Consider the following 17380-nt stretch of genomic DNA (forward strand, 5'->3'; position numbering starts at 1 on the left):
ATGAAGTTCACTCTCAAGAGCCTCTCTTCTGTTCAATCACACAGGAAATTAATGCTTTACACAATTTTAAGGATAATGCCGAAATAGACATTCTGTAGGCTACTGTTATACTTATGTGTCATGCAAAGAAAATAGAATAATTATAGTCTCAAATAGTGTCATTTTAATTACCTCATCTGTAAACATGATGCCGGTGAACTGCAGAGCTTGAGCAAACATATTCTCATAGTTATGATCAGATGCTTTCTTAACTGTTTTCTCAAGCTGGCGTCAAATATTTACGGCGTCAGGAATCAGGATGTTCGATATAAACAACAGACAGTACAGTAGGCTACTACATCACTGCAAAGGAATTTCCAACTTCTTTTTACTTCTAATCGAAGAATGAACAAGAACTTCATCGTGAGTATATCAGGGCCTTGAATCACGTGTAGTTTCTTGTAGATATGTTGATAATATGAATGATTTTGGGCGCTGACCGAGGCTATCGCGTCACTCACTAATGGAGTGTGTGTGCACGAGGCCACGAGCACGAGCAATAAGTTGCTGGCTGCATTTCACTTAACGGCCACCGGTGTCGCTAATAACAATGGTTTCTGAATTTTACATATATCCCTTTTAAGCTTTTAACATAAATGGAACCTTTCCATTGCACAAGGTTATATATAGTGTACAGAGGTTTTTCAGATTATTAACATTTCTTCACACTAAGAAAAATCTTCACTGAAAAGTTATTTTGGGGAACCAAAAATGGTTCTTCTGTTGCTTTTTTGCAAGCCCCCCATTTTGGAGCCTTTATTTTTTTATGAGTGAACATAGGCTATAATGTATCTGGGCCTGATTGGCTGGTTCTAAATTAATAGTTGTGTTGTTGCTGAAGCATGTGGCTTGTTAGGTTTATTCTTTGTTGTGGGTGGGTGAAGCTCTCTTTGGTAAAGTAGCCTTAGCTACAGTATGTCTGACAGCAAATATGAAGTCTGTTGGGTGTGACACTATTCATCACACACCCATAATAGTTTTAACGTGTGTAATATGCAAAAGACAATACAAAAACTTGATGACACAAAAAACTGCTTCTTATGTTACACCAAAACATTTTTAGGCTATGAAAATACTCATATTTGCACATACGAGATTTGGAGGAGTGCTAATACTATGATTGTATTTATTTAAGGAAATATTGTGTTTGGTTTAAAACAAGATAAAAGGGAAAAAGGAAGGAAAGGAAAAAAGCTTGCTGCTTGCTTTATTTACTTTATTAAAATGAGCTAAAACAACACAATTGCAACTTAATTCCATTGTGTTCACTCCACTCAAATATGTCAATTAAAAAAAAACTAAATTAACTAGTTTTATTCACGTCAAAAATAGTATTTAACATCACTGAATCACCCCAAATACATTAATTTACACCAGCAAACATTTGGTTAAATCAGGAAATAGTTCTTTAGAATTGCAGTTTGCATTCTTACTGTGTACATGTATCATTTTTGTTGCATTACCTAAAACTGGATGGGTGGATTTTTCTAGCAGCATTTCCATAGGACTGAATTGAGATTAAAAGTTAAAATGACAAAGACCATTTAATGTTTATTGTTCACTTAGGTTGGCAAATTAAATTAGTTTCTGTTGTTGGTTTGGTTATGGTTTAATGGTTTATCCTTCATTCAGCAATGCTAATGTCAGTACAGTCACAAACTAAATATGTAGTCAAATTAAATTTGTGACTTGCCTCAAAAAACGAAGTGGATTGAAAAGCACGTACATGTTCAGTTAGTTTTTCTTAACCTAAAATGATAATGCACTGCTGAAAATGTCGCTATTTTAAGTATGTGGCTTTCACAAAACTAGATAGATAGATAGATAGATAGATAGATAGATAGATAGATAGATAGATAGATAGATAGATAGATAGATAGATAGATAGATAGATAGATAGATAGATAGATAGATAGATAGATAGATAGATAGATAGATACACATTCTTTCAACTTAACACTGACGTTTCTCACCACTAGATGGGGCAATAAATTAAAGAAAATGGTTTTGATTAAAATTCTCCAGTTCATGTCAAATTTGTATTCAATAATTTACGGTGGTGACATTTTAAGAATTTCTATACATTCAATAAATGTATACATTCTTTTTCTGCTCTCTGCATTAAGAAAAATATTTAATTTTAAGATTTTAATGCATATTGTGTTGTTAGAAGTAAATTTTCATCTAAAATATCATTTGATGAAAATCTTTTGTCCAACCATTGTCCACAAAATAAAGTGAATTCATTTTGACTGGGCAGAAGTAAACTCCCTGCACAGGTGAAGATGTTCTGTCAGTCTCACCTCTACCATTACTGAATAAGGTTGATCAAAATGACTTCAGTGCTGCTGACACAACTCTAACCAGTGTCTGTCTGTGTGACACAGTGAAGGGAGGAGGGAAATGTCATCTCTCAGTATTCGGGTTATGTCCCCAGTCAGAGGACATTCATTGACCTTATTACATCATGTGCAGTTCCTCTCACATTATCTTTTTCTCGCTCTTCCTATTTTATGGACATCCATGTCCTGTCTCTATTTTGTTTCATACATTCGGATGTACATAATTTATATCAAGGAGAAAAGTCTTAGGGTTACAATGAGAATATGTGGAAAATCGTACTTTCTCTAATGAAGTGGGTCAGGGATGGACAGTATTTCAAAGACATGTATTTAAATAAATACATATAAATACAAAACGCTATTTGTCAGTCAGAGTGTCAGTCAGCCTCTTTATAGGCAGCTGATTTCCTGTATCAACTTTAAGCAACATTAAATTTGAATGCACACAAACTGGAGATCCCAGAGAGAACAGCTCCATCTAGCATTGGGTTAGTGGATTTTCTGCATTCAAATATGAAGTGGCTGATCCAGGCATCACCTGTTCACACAGTAGTAACTTGACTCTTATTTGATTTGTTAGGTTTATATACAGTTTATTTGCATTATCTTGCATTATCTTCCATATGTGATGCAAATTGCCAACACTGCGGAAAAGAGTCTCTATAGCAGGATATTTTTCACCAGTCATCATTACACATATCGACAGTAATGAAGTCACTAGTCCGCAGCCAGCTATATAGTCTATCATTAGTGATTTCATGAGCTATTATTGAGAAAGTTTTGTTTGCAGTTTCTTATTTCAATTCCTATTGAACAGGGGAAGGGAAGAGGTGAGATAAAAATAAATATTTCTAAGAAATTGTAAAAAAATTCTTTACATTCAGAAAATAAATATTTAGCAGTACTTCAGCGAATGGCAATTTTAAATGTATTTTGAAACATTTTTTCCCCCACGTATCTTGTATTATTTGTTATATTTGTGTATTGTTATATGTAAGATGAGGTATTTTGTATGTTAATTTAAATAAATATGTAGTCTTGCAGATTTTTGTTCAATATATTGCTTTTTTTTTTGTGAAACTTACCCACATTCAATTGTTGATGAAGAATGCATGAAGCTAGAATAAAACGTTTTTTTTGTTTTTGTTTTTAAAGCAGAGGCTCTGTTCTTTCTTTTGATATATTGCATGTTCTGATATTCAAACAACAAAATAATCTGGGGGCCATTACATTTTTTCATAAAAATATCAAAATTTTCTGGCGGTGGCTGGCAACTTTATGTAATTGTTTTTTATTTAAAAGCTGTCAGGGAAAGAGCTAATTGCAATTAAACTTTCCATTTATATTAAGTGCAATTAGCTGCACTGTAGAGTGGTTTTTTGAGCCACTTAAGTACATATTTATATGTAATTTAATTATTTATGTCTTTGAAATTATGGTTACTGACAAGACACGCCTATTTATGTAAACTAAAATATGTTATGTGATGTATGCAATTGCAGTTTACATTAAAATATATTAAAGTCCCCCTGTGGTGAAAATCAAGCTTTTGATGTTGTTTATATGTCTATGTAGTGTTTTTAATATGCTTTAAGACAAACCATGTGCAAATTCATAAGTCAACACAATTGCTGAGTATTTTCTCCTTAAATCTGCAGTGAATCAAAGACAGTCTCAAAAATGCGGTTTGAAATCGGTTGTTCTCTACGTCACAAATGTAATGTTTAAATGTAATATCAGTTAAAATTTTAGAATCAAGTATTTTATGCATTAGTATGTTAGTCAGCACATCAAAGTACAGTAAATAGGTACATCTAGCACATTATTACAAAGCGCATTTAAGTGTGTTAAGAAACATTCATGAAAGTGTATACTCTCTTGTACACTTAGGTGGCTTTTTATTTCATTAATATTAGTATCTGCTGGTATGGTTTTTAAAAAACATACTTTGTTTGAGGATTTGAAGGACAATTGCATATTCAATAAAAACCAAGTGCACTTCATTTCCACAATGGGAACACATACTCCGAGTCCCAATATTCAGATTTGTGGGTTATCTTTTTTTGTGTGGTTGTTGTTATGATTTTCAATTCACTCTCCAAGGTTACATCCTTAATAACAAGTCACCGGTAAGAGTGCTTCAGTGGTAATCCTAGAAACAGCAGGTAACATAATCCACGGAAACACATTCTGACAACAAAACTAATGTTTTGGTGTGAGCAAATTATTTAACATGATGGGGCTTATTTTTGTGTTACAAGCTGACATTGTGCATTGTGCGCTGCATTACCCCGATAGTTCACCCAAAAATGAAAATTCTGTCATAATTTACTCGCCCTCATGCCATTCCAAATCTGTATGACTTTCTTTCCTCTGCTGAACATAAAATACAATATTTTGAAGAATGTTGATATCCAAACAACTTTGGAAACCAAACAGTTTTGATGACCAATGATTAAAATAGGGAAAACTTGACATGAGGGTGACAAAATTATGACAGAATTTAAAATGTTGGGTAAACCTGTAAGCATGACTACAGACCAAATACACCAAATAAACATGACAGGCCTAGTGAGATTTTTTTATTATGTGAGAAAAGAATGAGTCCTTTGGACAAACAATTAAATATACAATGCAGCATACATTAATTAATTGCACAATATAGCCTACACTTATTACAAAAATGATGCTATATTGACCAATCAGAAGTAAGTATTCCAGAACAATTTGTAAATACAATAACTAGTAATAAAACATCTTATAAAATAGGATTACCAGACAGCCAGAAATTCATGGTATTGTCAGGAAATAATAACCATACAAATTTAATGTACGATTCACCATGCCCCCTAAGGAAATAATCGCCCTGGGTGTGTTTTTATAATCGTGCAGTAAATTCAAATTCTTCTGCGAGAGAGAAACGACCGTTAAAGCATCTAAAAGCTGCGTTATTGAACTCGCCCGCTCCATTACTACAGTGTGGTCGCGTTTCAAAACCTACCGAGTCCCCTAGCAAGAAAGCACTCTGCGCTTTGAGCCGCAGCCGCTGTGTGTGCTATGGATGGGAATGTATCCCAGCATGCTTGACAGTCAGTCAGCAGCGACATGAACAGGGAAGGATGATGAAGCTAAGATGGCAGCGCTACTAGGGCTGCTGTCTTTACGGGGTCAAGAAAAACAGCAGGAATAAACGTAAAGCACGGACGTCAGCTCGCGCGTTTGACTCGTGTCTCTTCGGGCGGTTGAACGCGGTCGGACCGCCTGCAATCGAGGAAATAACGGTTGGTTTTTGAAGCGTATTTCGCAGTCGCAGCAGAGCGGCTAACCGTCAACGTCGTTTTAATTGGAGATACTCGGATGTAACGTTAATTCGCCGGGCGTTTTTGCGGGTTTGTGGAGCGGATATATGGGGTGTGCTCGGGAATTTGAGCTCTGTTGATTGACTTTGTAATCTAATATATGCGTTGTTCCCCTAAACGATGATGTGTGCTGCTGCGGCGGCAGCGGGTGCCGGTGGCAGCGGGATTGTGTCCTCCGCATCCCACTCCATGGGGCTGGGTGTCAGGGTCATTCCGGGAGCTGGACACGATTTCGCATCGATCGGATCAGGGATGGGCTCCTGTCCCGTTGTGGGGGCCCGCTCGGATTGTCGGAGCCGCTACCAGCTTCTTCTCTCAGGGCGAGCACTGGCGGAGCGCTACCGGAGGATATACACCACCGCGATCAACGACAAAGAGCAGGGGCTAAACCTCGGCAGGTGGGTCTGATTTACATGTTCGGTTCAGGTTGAGAAATGGGCCGTGGTGCCGTGCGGGTGGATGTGTTTGTAAACAAAACCCAGTGGGTTAAACATGAGCTCATTTGAGCCCAAACAGTAGTGCAGCAGCAGTATTAGCAGTTAGCATGCGGCTAACTTCCTTAGCGACAACACATTAGCGAGCGCAGCTAAAACACTCGATTAATCTCGTTCATGTCAACGGAAAAGCTCATTTTGTGATGGTTTTGATTTGTGCACTTTTTAAAAACGTCACCTCTGTGCTGTCACGGCTAACAATGCCGTTTTGGTATCTCTTGCACAACCAGACTAATATAACGTTAGTTGTGCTAATAGGACATAGCTGAATGAGTTTGATATGTAACGTTATGCTATAATTTTACTGGCTTCAAATACAACGCATAAACTATGGTATGTTATGCAAAGAAGGAAGAATTAAACCTTTCACCTCAACATTTGTGTACATTTAAGGCGACAAGATTTTGACTAGTGAAGTGTTGTCAGGCTTGTGAAATGTCTTATAGTCCCAGTTCAGGTTTTATATATTATCCTTCTTCACTGAATTGCAAGTTTAAGGTTATTATTGTTAATAACCAGCCACTTCATTTTCAAAATGTGGCTTATTGAACGACATTAAATATCTCGCATGTATTCAGAGCTGCAGCCGTGTCTCATTTATGCGAAGGGCTGGGTTCTGTTTTGCCTGACGTCACCCTGCTGTAGAGAGAAGCGCGCGCGCACACACACACTCTCTGACGTGCTTTACCTCAGAGCAGTCTCTTATTATTGATCTTCCTCTACAAATCATTATTGTTTCTGCTCATATTTATACGTTTACTTTGTCCATACTTAATACGCAGTTTCACAGTCAGCAAAAAATCTAAATAGATGACAAAGTAAAAATGACATTCCTTTTTGCAGTTACCATAAAACCTTCACATTCCTACTCTACTATTATATTGAACTCATTAGCCAATAAAACAGTAGATTTTGATTTATTTTAGTTGCTTATTTGAGAAGATATTCAATAAATCAAACTTAATTGTTTTTTTTAGATTTACTAAATTGCTTTCCTATATAAAGTTTACAACAAAAGGTTCAAAATTAAATTCACACATACAACCCGAGTCAAAGTAATAAGTGCTGAATGACCAGAGGTCAATAAAAAAAGATATGTGAGTTAAGGAAAAAGGAATATGAATATTGTTACTGCCTCTATGCAAAATTTTCTTTGAGGTTTAATAGTCCTTTTACAAGTGGTTTAGTGGTGTACACTTGCACCATCCACTTATGACGTCACCAGCGTTAATGCAAATTGCACTGAACCCTTGAACGCCCCTCCCAACCTTCAGGCTCTTCATCACAAGCAGCCTCTGTGCTTTCACTTTTCACTGCATATAATCAGCTACTGTTTTGTTTTCCCATTGTTTACTGCCATACATGAGCTCTAGCACTTCAACACAATTCCTACATAAGGTTGTACATAATAGCAGATTCAGATGGCTCTCTTGTTGAAAATGAAACTATGATCGCCCGCTGTTGCCGTCGCTGCAAGAGAAGTTTGTTCCTTGTGTGGGGTTTGCCTCTAGACCAGTGTTTCTCAACTGTTGGTTTGTAGTCCAAGAAATAAAAACAAAAATCATAATTCTATGTTTTTCTGATGCAAGACTTTTATTTTGACGTGTGTGAAAGCTGTTGACTCTTCTGTCAGATGCAGTTTAAGTAAAGAAAAAAAATGCTTTGTCCTAATTCAGTATCTGCTGTCAGATGAGATGTTTTTAGGCTACATGTCAGTGTCATTATTCTAATATTATTTTCGTTACTTGAAAAAATTCGCTACAGAATTTCTTTTTGTACATGCTTATTTCATTTGCTCTTTATAGTGAAGTTAACTAATAAAGAGAAAATTAAATTATGAGCATGTAACGTCGTAGTTACGTTGTTTTATTCAAATGCCTAAAATTTGGGTCTAAGCTTAAAGGGTTAGTTCACCCAAAAATTAAAATTATGTCATTAATGACTCACCCTCATGTCGTCCCAAGCCCGTAAGACCTCCGTTCATCTTCGGAACACAGTTTAAGATATTTTAGATTTAGTCCGAGAGCTTTCTGTCCCTCCATTGAAAATGTATGTATGTACGGTATACTGTCCTTGTCCAGAAAGGAAATAAAGACTAGTGATCGACCGATGTATCGGTTTACCGATATTTTTCCCGATATTTAAGCATTTTCCCATAATCGGGTATCGGTTTTGTAATATCGGATTCGCCGATTAATGGCGCCATCTTGTGGCCGTTTTGAGAATTCCGCCATTGCAGCCCGCGTCTGAGGAGATCAGTCAACAACAACTGTGCACAGGTAAGTATATGTTCTACTTGCTTTGCTTTAATTATTCAACTTTATTTAACATAACAGACATGCAGAAATGAGATTTGAGACATAAATGCCTGATATAGTTTATTTATGCAGCTTGGTTCTAAAAAATTCAGACGAACTCATGGAGTCACGTAGCGTAATACGTCATGTCCTGCCCCAATAAAGACGTAACTTTACATGAATTAAATAAAACAGACATGAATGAGTGCATGTTGAAAATAAAAGCGCTGAATTTAATTCTCTATCTGTTGTATTTGCTCACCATTAGTCTCGGAAAAAAAGTTCGTTCATATTGCTGAGCACTCACTGGGTTGATGATCAGGAATGTTAAAGCACGGCCACTGAATGAAACTTTTGACAAGATTATCTTGTTTAAACACCCTAGATTAGGCTATATGATCATTTACTACATAGCAATTATTTCGCTAATTCACATCTAAATATACCGCTTTGTGGAAATTAATTATTTATTATCTGCACGGGCGATCGCGGTTGAGTAGCCTAAGTTATAGTTCTGTGTAAATGCATAGATAAACAGCACTTTGTCAGAAAGCATTTCATGATCTAGACCGACAAAAATATTATTAATTATTTAATAACATACGAGTTGGAAAATGAAATGATGTATATGCTGTTTTGTTTGTTACTTTCCTGACAATGTTATAGCTAATGTTATTCAGTGAATTAATATTACCCAGTGAATTATTCCTCATTCTTTAAACCTATTAAACGGCACATAAACCTTCTAAAACTGTTTAAAATGAATTACATTTCTGCAAAGGTGATATGACTCCCCTGTCAATTATTTTCTCCATATGAAAACATTAGACTTTTAAAATTTATTTTGCCTATTGTTAACATTGTTGCTGCTGATGCTTATAAATTATATGTATAATTTAGATATAAATTATATAATGCAATAATAAAGTTACACTACTAAAATAGCTATGCAAAAAAAAAAAAAACAGGTAATTTAGATTTTTTCCCCCCAATATGTTAGAATAATTTTTGTGCTTTATTTTTTACCTCATCAAAGCTTTTATTTTTAAACAAAGACACTTGTAACAGTGCACTTTATTTTATGGACTTTTATTTTTTTTGTATGCAAGGAGGGAGTGATTGTTATAAATAAAATGGTTTGTCCAGTTCATTTGTGTTGTAATAATTGTGTCAAAAACAGAAGTATAACAATAAATAAATATCGGTTCTGCATATCGGTTATCGGGCACATAAACATGCAAATAATCGGTATCGGTATCGGTTATAAAAATCAATATCGGTCGATCACTAATAAAGACATCATCAAAGTAGTCCATGTGACATCAGTGGGTTAGTTACAATGTTTTGAAGCATCGAAAATACATTTTGGTCCAAAAATAACAAAAACTACGACTTTATTCAGCATTGTATTGCTGTATATCCGGTTCTGTTGTCAAGCCGCGTTCAGTGACGCTGGTGACGTAAGACGATGCTGACGTGTAATCCGGTGCGCCCGAGCTTCGTTTACCGTCTGAGGGAGACGCACGCTGTAAACAAAACAATCTTCACAAAGATGTCTAAGGACTCGTGAACGCGGCTTGACAACAGAACCGGAAGAGAATACAATGCTGAATAAAGTCGTAGTTTTTGTTGTTTTTGGACCAAAATGTATTTTCGATGCTTCAAAACATTCTAACTAACCCACTGATGTCACATGGACTACTTTGATGATGTCTTTATTTCCTTTCTGGACAAGGACAGTATACCGTACATACATTTTCAATGGAGGGACAGAAAGCTCTCGGACTAAATCTAAAATATCTTAAACTGTGTTCCGAAGATGAACGGAGGTCTTACGGGCTTGGAAGGACATGAGGGTGAGTCCTTAATGACATAATTTTCATTTTTGGGTGAACTAACCCTTTAATGACCATATGTAAATGTGGGTTTAATGGCCATACCAGTTGATAACCACTGATTTAGAGTTAGACTGTTTGCAAGTTCTCTTGTTAGACAAACAGTGTCATTTTACAGAGTTTAAGCACATTCAAACAGATGCAAAAAAGACCAACTTTTGTTTTATAACAAAGGTGTTTGTTAACATGGCAGCAACCCATTTTTGTAAACTGGGTCCTTGAAATAGTATATTTTTGCTCTTACAATCCATGCTTATTAAAAATGCATGTTAAAACAGCACATTACAGGGATGACACCACTACATATGCTGACCTATTAAGATATCTGTGATATATGACCTCTGGACCTTTTTACTAGTATATTGAAAACTGAAAACCTGACAAATAGGTTAGTAGTGTCAGCCTCAGATGGACTGTCTGGTTCATACTCAGACTGAGATATGATTTCTCTAATTTCCCACCTTAAAAGTATGACCCACGTGAACTGTGTAAATATGAGACAAAAGTGGCTGGTTGGAGGGGGTTGGTTGTTGTGTGATGACTGGTATCATGAAATAGCCTCGAACAATTACTACCGGTAAGTAAACTGCAAAATGTAACGTTTTCTAATAGCCTATGTGTATTTTATGCACGGAGTGCTTCTGACAGCGTTGCACAAGCTCGCGGTGCCCTCTGCGGGACACCCTTAGCCAGGGTTCAAAGCGGCAAATGCGAGTAAAAATCAGCATTGAAACTGTTACTGGCCAGTTGCCTGGTAACTTTATGAATTTTGACAATGTTGTGAGAGTGTCAATGTGATATGGCTTAGATATCATTGTCATATCGCAATGTGATATGGCTAGATATCATTTTCATATTGCAACGATAGGGATGCAATTATAAATATATGTAGACTTCAGATGCAAAAACCTGTCATCTGACAGTTTTCTTTTAAATTAGCATTTTTATCAGGCTCATATGTTTAGGTTCAGTAATTTCACTTTAATGGCAATGAAAAGGTTATTGGAAAATGCTTTATTTTCAAAATGTCACTGATAAAACAAAAGTAATATTACAAACATAAAAATGCTCATTTAAAAGAAAAATATCTTGTCTTCATATACTCTGGCACGCTGCATGATTTAGAGTAAAGTTTCATTTCCAGTTTTGATTCACAGTGAATGCTACTCTGCAAGCGCTGTATGAGTCGCTTATCATTTGCTGATCACATGCCTGATACTGCACACTACCAAACATTTTTCAAAAACCAGCAGTTCAAAAGTGATTGACTTCCCCACAGTTTCCTTCTATCAAGTTGCACAGTCCATCAGAGAATAAAATTGTTTACAATGTAGGCGCACTACACATTTTTGGACCAACGCTGCTGTACTGTTATTTAATAAAAAAAAGTTTTCCATGGATTTAGTTTTATTGTAACTGTAACAGATAAATCCATATTTGAACAGCATTAAGTGTTTAGGCCCGTTCACATGCCAAGAACGCTAACTAAAGACAACGATAACTATATTAGCTTCCACACCAAGGCACGATAACATTCTGTTCATTATAAGTGTGCACTGCAGTTTTATCATCTGCTGATTTAAATTCTCGTGCTCTTTAAAGCAGGACAGATTCTGATTGGCTGTCAATGATTTTATCATTCATCAGCTGAAAAAAATCATTGTGAAAGTGGCTCCAACGATATTGTTTTTCTGTGCCGTTATCGTAATAGTTGTGGTGTGGAATGATATTCTTTTACAGAACGATTTTTAAAACTTCTTTATCGTTATTATTGTTCTTGCTGTGTCAACTCTAAATCAACATGCAGCAAATGCTAAATTTGCATATTAATCATTATGTTCACACAACTTGTAATAATTACTTTGAGCGCATTGTTTCTGCTTTAAATTAATAGATTGTTAGCTAACTGCATGATTTCGGAAATGCATTACTTGGACACCTGATAACAGATCACTCTAAATTGTAATGTAGACACATGCATTTTCTGTAAAGCTGTTTTGAAATTATGTATTGTGAAAAGTGCTATACAAATAAATGTGAATGTGAATTGGCGTGAGTAGACCTTTAACAAACTCCTCCTTTTTAAGCGGGCAGTTCTTGGCCTGAATAAGCTACAGTGTGGAAAAGACTGTTACCATTTGTCTGCTATTATCTAGATAGACCTTTGTAATAATTTGATTAATGATGGTTGACACTGCAAACCCAGATCTAACATGTGCCAATATTTTCCAGGGGAAAGAAAGCTTTGAGCAAGAAGAAACTAAAAAGGCGGCAAAAAGTCAAATCAAAAGTGAAAACAAGAACAAAGGTAAGATTGATAATCTGTCTTTGAGTACTGTAAGATTCATTGCTACACATTTACTGCCTCATTCAGACACTAAAGTTATCTGGTTTAAAAGACATTTTTTGGTAGCATAATTTCCATATTCACATTTGAATTTTTGATGACGAATAATGATTTGTCATCTCAAAAACTGTAAACTTCTTTCTCATCAATATATCATCTTTAACATCAGATAACATAAACATACATGAAAGATTATGTTCCCAAATTTGGCCATTTTGGTGCAATTCTTAATTCCATATTAAGATATTTTTTATTTATAATAGTAGTTTTGACACCGATCACAATACAGCACATATTTTACATATTTTCATGCTTTTAGTCATCACAATTGATAAGATACCAGTAAACACTCACACATGGTGGAGAATGCGGGAGTGGCGAGGTCACGATTGGCTGTTGCATGGCGACCCATGTGTTGCACGTTTCCATGGCAACATCTTCCTCCATCTCCTGCAATGAGCACCTATGGTGTGTCTGGCAGCCGGGTTTGTCTCGCTATGTCTACAGCGTAAACCAGCGCTCAGAAAATAGGCAGAGACCCAAAATGTCCCGTATTGCATATTGTGTATTGTCTTCCCATTCCCCATAGCATGTGTGGGGGTTAATGCCTGATTGTGTTTGGATATCCTTTCCCAGGCACTCTGTTTTCCCTAGTGGATGTGAGTGCTTCACAGGCAGCGGTTAGAGAGAATAATGTGATTGTAGATAGTGGAGAAGGGAATATGCTGTAATAATCGTCCACCCTAAAACCCTGCTGGCTAAGGAGTAAAATCTCATTTATATTTCTCCTTCTCTGCCACAGCCACCTTAAAAGGAGCTCCGTGGCTTTGTTTGCTTATAAACAGATGGGTGGAGTTCCTCCAGCAGGGAAGACTCGGCTTCAAGACATACTGCCGAAGTGTCTGTCAGTGTTCAAGCACTTCAGTTTGCTTTGTTTGATGGATCAGGATATGAATTCATGAATTTACTGCCCTTCTGCTTCTGACTCCATTCCTTATCTGTGATATTACACAATCCCAGACAGATTTGTGCTACTGATGACTAAGACTGGGCGATCCAGCCAAAAAAAATGAAATCTCAATACAGGGCTCCAGAAAATTGGGGGTAAATGATTTTTTAGGTGCCACCAGGGTTGTAACGGTATTAAGATTTTCACAGTATGATAACGGTCTCAGAAGATTTAACTTTTTCACTGTATATGGTGTTAAATAATGAATTATTATTATTTCATCAGCTAAGGGTGGGGTAGGCAATTTTTGACGTGGTTAGCAATAGCACGTTAGCTTTGAAAGCATGAGATCCCACCCTCACTTCAGAGCGTCTCCAAAGCCACAGCTTCTTCTCGCGCACAACTGAATCTGCAAAGCGCCACAAGATGAGAGACGGCGTTAAAGGAGAACTCCGGCGCAAAATGAACCTTTGGTCTAATAAAACATTGGTACCTAGTCAACCGTTCTCTGAGATTTGTTTTCATGATAATCGAATGTAAAGAGTTTTATTTTTAAAAACTGTTTAGCGTATAACGCTAGTAATGGGGGCATACAATAAGTAAAAAGAAATCGCTAGTTTATACCACTAACAAGACTCAAAATAGCCCCACACTAACACAGTAACATAATGAGGGTCCCTACCTTCAAACCGAAGCATTGAGAACTTTGTAAGTGTACAGACCGTTTAATAAGAAGATATTTTATGAAGACAGTCCACTTCGTGTATACAGACAGGAGCCATCTTTGGAAAACAGTCTCAACTAGTCAAACCACGAACGACGTGCTAAGTGAGCTAAACTGTATCAAGTTCAGTGAACTTCTGAATTGTATGAATGGCGTTCGTGGTTTGATTAGTCGAGACTGTTTTCCAAAGATGGCTCCTGTCTGTATACACGTATTTCAAATGTCTTCATAAAATATCTTCTTATTAAACGGTCTGTACACTTACAAAGTTCTCAATGCTTCGTTTTGCATGTAGGGACCCTCATTATGTTACTGTGTTAGTGTGGGGCTATTTTGAGTCTTGTTAGTGGTATAAACTAGCGATTTCTTTTTACTTAATAGATGCCCCCATTACTAGCGTTATACGCTAAACAGTTTTTAGAGATAAAACTCTTTACATTCGATTATCATGAAAACAAATCTCAGAGAACGGTTGACTAGGTACCAATGTTTTATTAGACCAAAGGTTCATTTTGCGCCGGAGTTCTCCTTTAAACTACCTCATGTCTCAAAGCACTTAACATTACAATAATAATGAACATAAACAACTTAAAGAGCGCTGACCTGTACCACCTGACTGCTGCAGATTAATTTCGCCGTTGATAGTGTTGCCATTGAAACACATAAGTTCCAGTCACAAACCACTCTGAGGAACGCACATTAACGCGACAGGGTGAAACGTGGTAAAAACTTATGCTTTAGTTTGAAGCGCTTATAAATATAAAGCATTCTCATGTTTTAGGACAACTTGGATAATGTACCTTTCCCGGAGCAGTTCACTTCACTCTGATTTTCCATGTGTGTTTTGTCCATAGAAATGGGTTATTCACTACTATAAAGTGACGTGACTGTCTGGTTTACGAGCACAGCGTGCAGATGCGTCTAATCAATAATTGTCGATTATTTTCATTATCGATAATTAATCGATTTTAACAATTAGCTAGTTGTTGCAACCCTTCTTTCATTGGGGATAAAAGAGAAGGCTGTCTATGAAGTAAATGTATCTATATTTAGTGGTATATTAAAGCTGCAGTCCGTATCTTTTCCTCTTTGTCGCCATCTCTCTGTTCAAAATCTGTAACTGTAGTGATTCGCGGAATTATCATCTTTACGTGGGTTGTAAATCGGCATGAAACAGCGCGGATGAACACAGTGCTTTGAGGCGAGTGCTGCTGTCAGTCACCGCGCTGTGTGGATACTGTCATACAGAATCACGGATTCACTTTTTGAAAGTTTGACCAACATAAGAATTTTCATAAGAAAATGTCTTCTGAACAAGTAAGTAAAATCCATTTTTGTTCTGACCAACTAAGGGGGAAAAAGCATTCGACATGATAAGCTTCGTTAGATTTAATCAACGCGATTTACAGCAACTGTGCAAATTATAGCCTACTTTGTTCTCAAATTGTTCATGTTAACAACATCAGCATTGCGTGACTAATGTTAAATTTAATGTGTTTTATGGTTAGCAGCTACCTGCGTAGTTCAGAATTCATATTCTCCATAATAGCAAAACGAGAAAGGCACAACAAAGGAAACTCCATAACTGTGAATTAAGAAAACGTACTGTTACACGATTGAACTATTGAAATGTCTTACTTGTTCAGCAGAAAAAAGCCGTCTCTTCTTCCGTTTTGAACCCCTTCAAAACACGGAGTTCACGCACTTTTCAAAAGCCCCGCCGATGTTTAAATCCTTGTGTTCGCATGAGACGGTTTCTTTCTCTTTCTCTAGCCACCTTAAAGGAGAACTCCGGCGCAAAATGAACCTTTGGTCTAATTACACATTGTTACCTAGTCAACCGTTATCTGAGATTTGTTTTCATGATTATCGAATGTAAATAGTTTTATCTCTACAAACAGTTTAGCCTATAAAGCTAGTATAACGCTAGTATATTGGGCATAGTGTAATGACAAATAAAAATCGCTTGTTAATACCACTAACAAGGCTCAAAATAGCCCCACACTAGCACGGTAGCATAATGAGGGTCCCTACCTTCAAACCGAAGCATTGAGAACTTTGTCAGTGTCCAGACAGTTTAATAAGAAGATATTTTAAACATACAGTCAACTTCGCGTATACAGGCAGAATCCATCTTTGAAATACAGTCTCTACCAGTCGATCTACGAACGCCGATCCAAGCCTGCTGTTCGCGCTCACCTTATCACAACTTATAGCTCGTTCACATCTCACCAGCGCACTTGGATCGGCGTTCGTAGATCGACTGGTAAAGGCTGTATTTCAAAGATGGATTCTGCCTGTATACGCGAAGTTGACTGTATGTTTAAAATATCTTCTTATTAAACTGTCTGTACACTTACAAAGTTCTCAATGCTTCGGTTTGAAGGTAGGGACCCTCATTATGTTACTGTGTTAGTGTGGGGCTATTTTGAGTCTTGTTAGTGGTATAAACTAGCGATTTCTTTTTACTTAATAGATGCCCCCATTACTAGCGTTATACGCTAAACAGTTTTTAGAGATAAAACTCTTTACATTCGATTATCATGAAAACAAATCTCAGATAACGGTTGACTAGGTAACAATGTGTAATTAGACCAAAGGTTCATTTTTTGCGCCGGAGTTCTCCTTTAAATCCGAAGTACGAAGTCTTTTGGGTTTTATAACTGCTGAATCTCCAGTTGACACTGATGATTGTTGTTTGGATCTTTCTGCATGCCATAAGTTTAATTATGTAAAGTGCTGCGAGAAAAGCCTATACATCTAAACATCTTGTCACGCGCAGTATAGCCGGCTAGCCGAAACTCCTTCTTTATGTGTACGGGTGTGACGTCATGACGCAAAGACATGCTCGAATTTCCCGCGGAAACACACCAGTACCACTGGAATTAAAATCATTATTACAAGCTAACCGTTTTGAATCTAGCTATGGCAAGC

At 36.7% G+C, this 17380-nt stretch overlaps 1 protein-coding gene across 16 annotated transcripts in view; it reads left to right on the plus strand.

Annotated features, from left to right (window-relative positions):
- The first annotated feature begins 5463 nt into the window (after positions 1-5463).
- The window catches only part of mycbp2 (MYC binding protein 2), a 138456-nt gene continuing 126539 nt past the window's right edge, over positions 5464-17380 (plus strand). For all 16 annotated transcript variants that reach the window (XM_056252195.1, XM_056252198.1, XM_056252202.1 and 13 more), the window contains exons 1-2: positions 5464-6138; positions 12659-12734. In XM_056252195.1, the coding sequence (XP_056108170.1) occupies positions 5861-6138; positions 12659-12734 (354 nt within the window). In that variant the 5' untranslated portion in view covers positions 5464-5860. The remainder of the gene's footprint in view (positions 6139-12658; positions 12735-17380) is intronic.

This window comes from Rhinichthys klamathensis, unplaced genomic scaffold, assembly GCF_029890125.1.
Source record: "Rhinichthys klamathensis goyatoka isolate OS25496 unplaced genomic scaffold, OSU_Roscu_1.1 h1tg000093l_1, whole genome shotgun sequence".
NCBI classification, from domain to species: Eukaryota; Metazoa; Chordata; class Actinopteri; order Cypriniformes; family Leuciscidae; genus Rhinichthys; species Rhinichthys klamathensis.